General features: G+C 39.6%; 1 protein-coding gene across 9 annotated transcripts in view; it reads left to right on the top strand.

Annotated features, from left to right (window-relative positions):
- ccdc138 (coiled-coil domain containing 138) overlaps positions 1 to 5041 on the top strand; it is a 52675-nt gene extending 47634 nt beyond the window's left edge. For all 9 annotated transcript variants that reach the window (XM_062975412.1, XM_062975415.1, XM_062975419.1 and 6 more), the window contains 2 exons: positions 2077 to 2215; positions 3881 to 5041. In XM_062975412.1, coding sequence (XP_062831482.1) covers positions 2077 to 2215; positions 3881 to 4064 — 323 coding nt within the window. In that variant the 3' untranslated portion in view covers positions 4065 to 5041. The remainder of the gene's footprint in view (positions 1 to 2076; positions 2216 to 3880) is intronic.
- The last annotated feature ends 4395 nt before the right edge of the window (positions 5042 to 9436 follow it).

Below are 9436 nucleotides of genomic sequence, written 5' to 3' on the forward strand. Positions count from 1 at the left end.
ATGGCTGTAAGGTGTGTAATTGTTGGATTTACTTTGCTACTTTATGGTACACAATAACCAGTTGCTAGTAATGTTACTGCATTTTAAGTTTGTAGTGTTTATATTTCTTCCAGTATGAAAATGGAAGTATGCAAATACGTTTAAACTGCTCCAGGTTCCTGGCTTTGTGGGGGTTTCTGGCATAGGTTCTCCTTGGACTCACTCCTGCAGAATGTTAACTCTTTGAAACAGCAGTACAGGTGGTGTTTGAAGAGTTAATCAGTCACATCCTTTCTTCTTTTAAAGGACAGGTGTGAAGTCATCTTGAGAGGCATTTGAAGTTAGGAGAAATAATTTGTAGCTTATGTGGAATAAGCAATGAAGTTTCTCTTTAAAGCAATCCTTGTCCTATCCCCACTTCCCATCCTGCCTTTGTACTCTTATTTCTGATTATCTCAAGTTCTCTTTCTCTTCTGCCTTTAAAGCAGAATAGTAGAGCTCAACATGTAGACAATACAGCACTGTTCTCTATAACACAAATCAGAGTTTGGCTGTCTGAATATACGATTTGAGTTGTCTTGAAGCTTTCAAAGTCAGCATTCAGTAATTACTATATATAGATGGGTCCATGCAAGCTGAATAGGGTAGGGGAGTGCAGAAACTGTCTTGGTAGGTTCCAGAGCCGTCTCCTGAAATGGGAGTACATGAATGCTGCCAAGTCTTCCCTCATGATGCCTCTTTCTTAGCTGTTTCTCACATTTTGGTTAGTTCCCCTTCTAAAACATCAAAACTGGGAACTGTCTTTCATGCACTATTGAATTCAGCATTGGACATTGGGCTGTTTTATAATATTTTTTATATGGGGCAGAATTTGAAAATGATGAGAAACCTCAGCATAGATCTTGACAGGTACAGATTGGTGTTAAAACAGCTGCACACTAATGTGTTTCCAGGTGCTGTTTTCATCTTCAGACATTAAGTAGCTTGGGATTATTTTAAGGAATGCGTTGTCTCACATCCATAGTCAATATACACACTTGTTTTGGACCATCTGCCACATCATTGTTAGTCATTCAAAAAGTATTTCCTTGTAAATCTCAGTTAAATACTCAAATTGAAACATTTCAGTGTATAAACTTTATTGATTCTATGTGTGAGATAAGATTTTAGCCAGCAGGGATTCCCCTTTCTGCAGCTTCTTTTGCCATTATCTGCAATGATTAGAGATAAGAGTATGTTTTTTGTTTTTAAGAACGCTGAGAACAGTTCTGGTCTGCAGTCTGGGAATACTGCATGGAACTGAACTCCTGTTTTCTTACCCAGGAAAGCTTGTGTATTGAGGCTTGCTTCTGAAAAAGCAGGCATAGAATTGAACTGTCCTTTCCATAGCTGGCAAGAAAGTGTCCACATTAGCAAGAATTACATATATCTGGGACTGGCTGTTTGCCCTTATGCAGTCCACTCTCTGCAGCCCACCCGCTGGTGGGATGCCAAGCCTTTTTTCAAATTGGAATTTAGTAACTGGGTCCAGTAACATTTCCCATCTCAGGTTTAAGACATTTGTGAAAGTAGTATGGATTTGTTCATAATAGATGATATTATATAATAATATGAATTAGATTACTTTATTATTATACATAGACACTTGATGTGTGTGTAAATTACATGTGTTTTAATCTTTGCTGCATAATTTTGAATGACTGTTTACAAGTTGAATATTTTTCCAGCCAGAAATAATAATCCTGAATCTGTTACCTTGAAAAACCGACCATGAATATCTATGAAAAATAAAGTCAAAGACATCAAATAAAATCAAAGCTGTGTTAATCTGAAACAGTATGCAAAGGGATCAGTATGCAAATGTGCCATAAGACCCCTTTGCATATGTAAAATAAAGTAATTGTTATATTCTAGGGAACGTGAATGTTGTGTGAGAGGGAGTTCACAAAACATTTGAAGGGAAAATCCACTGACTACAACCAACTCAAGCAAAATATGAAATGATACTAGTTAGCTAATATTAATATGTACACAATACTGGCTATATCGCATCTATGCTAAAATCTAAATGTCATAATCAATCTCTTTATTTTACAGGATTTTTGCGTCGGTTTCTAGAAGCCTGCAGTAACGAGGCTTTTTTCCGTACTTGTTCAGTGCTTCTTCGAAATCCCAAACTGGATACGCAGATACTGGAAAAATTCAGCATTCTACTGCAAAAGCTCTCCAAAATTAAGTGAGTATTTTAATCTTTGGAGAAATGTAGTTGCTTTTTAAAAATCTGTCATTTTTATGGGGTCTAATCAGAATTTATGCAGCATAGAAGACAACCTGTGTTAAAATTAACTAGAAAACAAGCATGGATGCTACAAAACAGGTCAGATAGCAGTCATGGTGAGGCAAACAAACAGCAAAGTACAGATACGTGAAAAAGCAACGGCAGATAGGATGACTTTGTCATCATCAGTTCATATTTATTTATTTATTTGCTTCATTTCTATCCCACCTTTCTCTACCCCAGAGGGGACTCAAGGTGGCTTACAAAATCTGGCAAAAATTCTATGCTGCACAGGTAAACAATAAAACACATCTCATCAAAATATAAACAATCTAAACATATAATCAATTAAAACACATATCAATCAATTAAACAGATTAAAATAATATAAAATGCCGAGTCATGATCTCATGTCCAAATCGTTTTCCAAAATCCATATTATTCAAGCTGTTAAAGTCTCATTCCATAGTTTCCTGTTCACCAAACGCGTGTGTAAACAGCCAGGCCACCTTCAAAGGCAACCCCACATAGAGCGTGTTGCAGTAGTCTATACAAGATGTAACAAGAGCATGGACTACTGTGGCCAAGTCTGACTTCCCAAGGTACAGGCGCAATCAAGGTCTTCCAGACCCTTTTTCTACTGAATTCCCATATCACTTCCCTCAAGAATCTAGGAATCCTGCATTAAATATGTAGGGAAATTATTTATTATTTATTACATGCATTTATACCCCGCCCTTCTCCCCGAGGGGACTCAGAGCGGCTTAACATTCTGCCACGAGGGCCAGCAACAAATATACTATAAAAACAAAACAATTAAAACATGATAAAAACATGATAAAAAGTATACAAAAATCAAAACGCTGCAAAGCAGCGATATTGCACCATCCTCAGTCATTCACTACTGCTACAATTATAGATTTGCGACCCGATTACAACAGCCAATGAGCTTATTCGCTGAATGCCTGGGCGCAGAGCCAAGTTTTTAGTTTTCTTCTAAATCCTAGGAGGGATGGGGTTTGCCGGATATCGCTGGGGAGGGAGTTCCACAGCCGAGGAGCCACCACCGAGAAGGCCCTGTCCCTCGTCCCCACCAGCTGCACCTGCGAGGCAGGTGGGATCAAGAGCAGGGCCTCCCCGGAAGATCTTAAGGTTCTAACGGGCTCATAGGAGGAGATACGTTCGGATAGATAGGCAGGACCAGAACCGTTTAGGGCTTTGTAGGTCAAAACCAGCACTTTGAATTGGGCTCGGTAGCATATCGGCAGCCAGTGGAAATTGAGAGGGCAGAGTTACACAGCCTTGTTTACTGTTCATGTACAACATTCTGGACAATAACCAAAAGAAAGTAAAGTAAATTTTGATCCTAGTTTAATTAATATGGTTCCATCCTGTGGAATCCAGGGATTTGGGATATTGTGAGGTATTTAGAATTCCCTACCAGAGATCGCCAGTACCTTCCCAAACAACAAATCTCAGGATTCCACAGAATGCAAGCATGTCATTTACAGTGGTATTGAAATGGTGTAATATGAAAGAGACCCAAGATTGGGAACCACTGTTGAGGGATAGTCAAGTTAATATTTCATTACTGCATAACATTCTCGAAAAAATATTTTGCAGGAGCAATAAGAAGATGTTTGAGCTGTTTACTATTCACCTGATGATCCAAGAGCTACAGAGGACAGCACACCCAGATCATGCTTTTTTATGTATTAACCTCAATTCGATTCTCTTTAATTTGGGTTTGACAAAAAGCCACCATCTTTCAAATAGTCAAAACCAGCAGCAAGGTGCATTGAATTAATGTCTGTTTCTTCTAGTTTATATAATAGATCATTTGAAACACAAGTAGAGTCTTTTTGAGGAAGCCTTATTATTTGTATTAAACGGACTGTTGATTGTTTTACCTTTTGTAAACATTTTTATAAGCTTTATGGTATGGTCTTGGTCCCCCAGTTCTCTAAATCAATATGGAGCACTCTTATAATAAAGTAGTCATTTACCTGGAAAGACAAAGATGATTAAATGTTGTAGATTGGGAGTCTGGAGCACAGTGTGTGCACACTGATTAGTCAGTCCTATTTGCCAAAATAATCCTCAGCACTAAATGAGAGAATGTTCCAAGAGCTTCAGTAATAACTCGGAATCTGTGGTCAGTCTCTTGTTAAGAAAAGACAGTAGTGATTGACAGAGAAGCCTTGGAAAGATGGGCTGAGCGCATCTCAGCCTCCTACCACAAGGGATTGCTTTCTGAAGGTCTCAGGGATATTTTAGCTATTATCACTGGCTTCTTTAATAATCTCGTCATTAAAGCTGTACCACTGAGCTCCCATAATAGAAATGCATTTCATTTGATACAAGAACATTTACAAAGTATTTGAATTTCTGTATATTTGGCAGGGAAACGCCCCAGTTACTGAAATCAAATACTGAAATAATTCGGCCCTGATCTATGCTATCTTGCTTCCATGCTTCAGCATGGACAAAACTGTGTAGGTGCTGCTGTGGATTGGTCCTACAGGTTTTTTTTTCTGATATTCTAATTTCTGCTGTACGAGAAGAGCATATACACAGTTGTTGATAAATTAATAATGTAGATTATGTGACCTTCAGATATTGCTAGATTTCATCCCCAGCATTCTTCCCTGGAAGCTGTAATGCAGCCATCACTGAAAAGCCATGTGATTTCCACCCTTGATCTGTTTATTTAAAATATCTGTAATTTTCCCGTCAACCTTATTTTAAAACTTTTGCTATAAATTAAAAAAATACAATTTTAAACTGTAGCATTGTATTTAATTTTGTGTTTGTTGAAATTTTATTATAGAATAAATTCATTGAGTACATTTTTAAGGGTAAGTTTTTTCTGGGCCCTGCAGTATGAGGTTGGCTGATTATCCTACACTATCGTTTTAGTATAGAACATATAAGTCATGTAATAAAACACTGAGCAATAAAAGCTGTAGCAATTGGAGGTCTTTTTGAGACTTTGTGTGTGTCACGTCTTGTTTGGATGTACATCAGTGTTAATTATAATATGAGGAAAGAGGTTGAAATGCCACGACCCTTTAACAGAAAGCAGGAAATGTTATTGTGGCGACTGGGCTGTGGAAGTGTGGAAGAAGGCATGCATCCACTTTTCTTGTACCACTCTCTCTCATACTAATTGCCTTGTGTCTACCACGATAGCACCTTGTTTTGCCCCAGACTGGACAATAATGAACAAAGATTATAGATACCTATACAACTTTTTAGTCTATGCACGCACACATACTGTTCTTATAGCATACAGGAGCGGGCAGTAACAGAGAGAGCCATGAGGGCAAGACAATAGGCAATGTGAAAAGGATGGCTAAACCCCATCCATAAAATTGGCTGTTTTATCAGATATCTAAAGAAAAGTCTAAGAAATCATCAGGCCAAGTTGAAGGAAAGAGCACCAGTTTTTCCCTAATCATCTTCTGTAAAGATGTATGGATCCAATCTTATTCTTTCTAGCCTCTTTATTTATTTATTTATTTATTTATTTATTTATTTACAGTATTTATATTCCGCCCTTCTCACCCCGAAGGGGACTCAGGGCCGATTACAATGAACACATATATGGCAAACATTCAATGCCAACAGACAACAACATACATTAGACAGACGCAGAGGCATTTTTTAAAACATTTTTCCAGCTTCACGATTCCGGCCACAGGGGGAGCTGTTGCTTCACCGTCCAGTAGTGGCTGTACTTCCGCATTCCTTTCCTCGTGTTTTGCTGGCAGTTTTATGGTGTTGTAAATTAGCCTCCCGCATAAAGCGTCCCTCAATTTCCCTAATTGACAGGTGCAACTGTCTTTCGGGGCTGCATAGGTCAACAGCAAGCCGGGGCTATTAATGGTCGGAGGCTTAACCCGACCCGGGCTTCGAACTCATGACCTCTCGGTCAGTAGTGATTTATAGCAGCTGGTTACTAGCCAGCTGCGCCACAGCCCGGCCCCCTCTTGGCTCTTACCTCCTTCCTCTCCAATCTTGCCTTTTTACTCTTCTCCATATTTCCGTATTACCTTACTTTGGCCAAGACTCTTCAAGGCAGTCCATCCAGTTTGGGCATGCAGTTTGATATCTTTGTGATAGCTCCATGTTATCAGGCAGCAAAGGGAAAATTTATTTAATAGTGTTAAAACTTCAGCAGCATAGGAACATTTAGAATATGGCCAATCTGAAAAACAATACCGCAGTAACTGCTTCAAAATTATGCTTATGTAGCAGACAGCATTAGTTCAAAATCAAGGTGATCGGGTAAACTGCTTAGGAAATTAATTGTGTCTTATGATTTATTTTCCTGTTTGAGAAAGATGGGACAGATACACACAGAGCAGATATCATTTAGAATAAAAAGAATTGAAAATTACTTCCATGTACTACCATTTCCTGTTGTCTGATGTGTGTTTCAACACTTTGAAGTACTTTGTAATCGATAGCAGCATGCTTCAAAAGGAGTATCAGGGCACCTGAGCAACAGGGATTGGTTTCAGAAGGAACTGGTGTCTTATTCAGAACAGGTTTCTGCATGGCAGCTTGTGTTTACGTCCTGAACAGAAAGTCCTTTGATTCTTAAAAGTACAGGAAGCAGGGTTTTAAAAAAATCTGCCCCAGTATTTCTATATCGCATCTGGCTTCACACCAATGTAGCCAAGTAGTAAGACAGTAGACATTTTCTGCTTTGGCACTTTAGGAAAGAGTTTTAATATGCCAGCAGTATTTAAAACTACATCTTGTATAGAGCATAATAGCCTCTATCTTGCTTTATGTAACTGGTGAAATCAGTAAGATTCTTCTGAAGGAAAAAGCTGATATGTGGGATAAGCAGGATATAAATTGAATTAACAAAATTAAAAAGGAAAAGCTGCTTTGCAAGCCTGCATTTCGATCTGTCGTACCATTACCTCATGGTCACAGTGCTCTTTCATTAGATAGGAATCCGTATTCTGTCCCATTCATTTTGACATTGAAGCAAAGAGCCATAAAGAAAGAAATAATAGTTATTTGTGTACCGCCCTATCTTCCCAAGGGGACTCAGGGTGGTTTCCAACATAAAGGCTAACATTCAATTGCCGAAAGGATAACTATACAGGCAATACATCAAAAAACACATTCAACAATATAACACAACCTAATTTAACTTAACAAAATATCAAAAACTGAAAGTATCATAAGCCAAAATCCTGTTAAAACATGAAAATAAAAATAATATTAAAAGCTCCATCAGTAGAGGTTCAGCAAACCAATGGCCAAGATTACAAAATAAATGTGGTCATTTATAAAAGGGATCTGGGCATGGGATAGTGCAACAGCGTATCAAAGGGCCGGGAAAATGGATGAAGTGCAGGACAGTACTATCTGGTTACCAAGGGACTGGGTCTAAGGACTAGTCATTCTCAAATATTTGCTGGAACATCCAGGTTTTCAGATCCCTACGAAAGGAGGACAAAGTGGGGGCTTTCTGAATTTCCCTGTAGAGGATGTTCCAGAGACGGGGGGCCACCACCAAGAAGGCCCTCTCCCTCATCGCCACCAACTGTGCTTGTGGCAGTGGTGGGAGCAAGAATACTCTTCTACAGTCCCCTGTTATTTAAAATTCTATCAAGTCATGACTGAGGTCCTTTCTTAATGACCTATGGAGAATTTTATACTATGTTAGAAGTTCTATTCAATATAAAAGTAGTATAATGACTACTTTTTAGAGACTTTAGTGTGGCTGCTATTGAAAAACAGGGTGATGCCCAGTAAAGAGCAAGGCCACACTGCAGGTGGTTTGAGTTAATAAAGGAGGCAAGAGTTTGCAAGAACTGACCAGGGCTGCTGGTGACAGGGCTCTTGGGGGTATCTCATATACAGGATTGCCATAATTCAAAACTGACTTGACAGTCAATAACTATAACTTAAATATACACATAATAAAAGTGAAAAATTTGTATGTGGAGGAGGTATCCACTTACACAGACAGCCTCCCACCTCCACAAAATGCTATAGTTCCCGCTAAGCAGGAGACACCAATGGCCCTCCCTCCACTGACATGCAGGTTATAGTAAGCGCCATGAACATGGAACCCAAACCATGCCAGTGTCCTCCAGAAACACCATCCTGCCCCCCCCCCCAAATGAAGGCTTTCATGTGAGGACTATTTCATCCTAAATGTTCTGTTTTTCCTCCAGAATGGACATCCCAGGGTTCCTTAATTTGCATGACCCTGCCTACTACCTCTACCTTAACCCTTTCCTACCCTTTCCTATGGCACACAGTTCACAGAGGAATTCATCAGCAACTGAACAAGAGGTTTGGGGAGAATTTACCATGATTTACAAGAGTTGTACTTGACCTACATCCAGAGAGCACTCTTAACCCAAACAATGATGGATCTGGACCAAACTTGCCATGGATAATGGGACTTGCAGTACCTTCACTGGTACTGTGGCCCCCACCAACAATAGAGCCAAATTTGGCACAGACAAGCTCCATGACCAACTGAACATACTGCAGGAATTAGTGGGAATGGACCTTGATTTTGAGTTCACCTAGATCCAGAGAATCTGTGACCCCCCACCAACAATAGGCTGGGAACAAACTGGGCACAGAGAAGCCCCATGACCAACTGAACAGACTGCAGGGGTTTGGGGGAATGGATCTTGATTTTGGGAGTTGTAGTTCATCTGCATCCAAAAAGTACTGAACCCAGCTGATGTCAGATCTGGACAAAACTTGGCACACAGACCCAACATAGCCACCTGTGCATATAGGCCTGGTTTGGGAGTGATTGACCTCAGATCTGTGAGTTGTAGTTCACCCTTATCCAGAGAACCCTGAACCCAGTTGATGACAATTCTGGACTAAACTTGGTACACAGACCCAACATGGCCAACTGCGAGTACTGGCAGGGTTTGGGGATGATTGCCCTGGGAATCTGTGAGTTGTAGTTCACCCTTATCCAGACAGCACTAAACCCAGCCAATGACGGATCTGGACTACACTTCAGTGATATTACCTAACATCCCAAAACAAACAATTCCTTCTAATAACCCGGGCACCGCCGGATCCCCAAGCTAGTAATAAATATTTCTAATCTCGCTTAATATTTCAATTGCAGTTCTTGTCTAAATCGATGAAAGAAAATCTGTTTGGCATCACAAA

The sequence above is a fragment of the Anolis carolinensis genome, chromosome 3, assembly GCF_035594765.1.
Source record: "Anolis carolinensis isolate JA03-04 chromosome 3, rAnoCar3.1.pri, whole genome shotgun sequence".
In the NCBI taxonomy this organism is placed as follows: domain Eukaryota; kingdom Metazoa; phylum Chordata; class Lepidosauria; order Squamata; family Dactyloidae; genus Anolis; species Anolis carolinensis.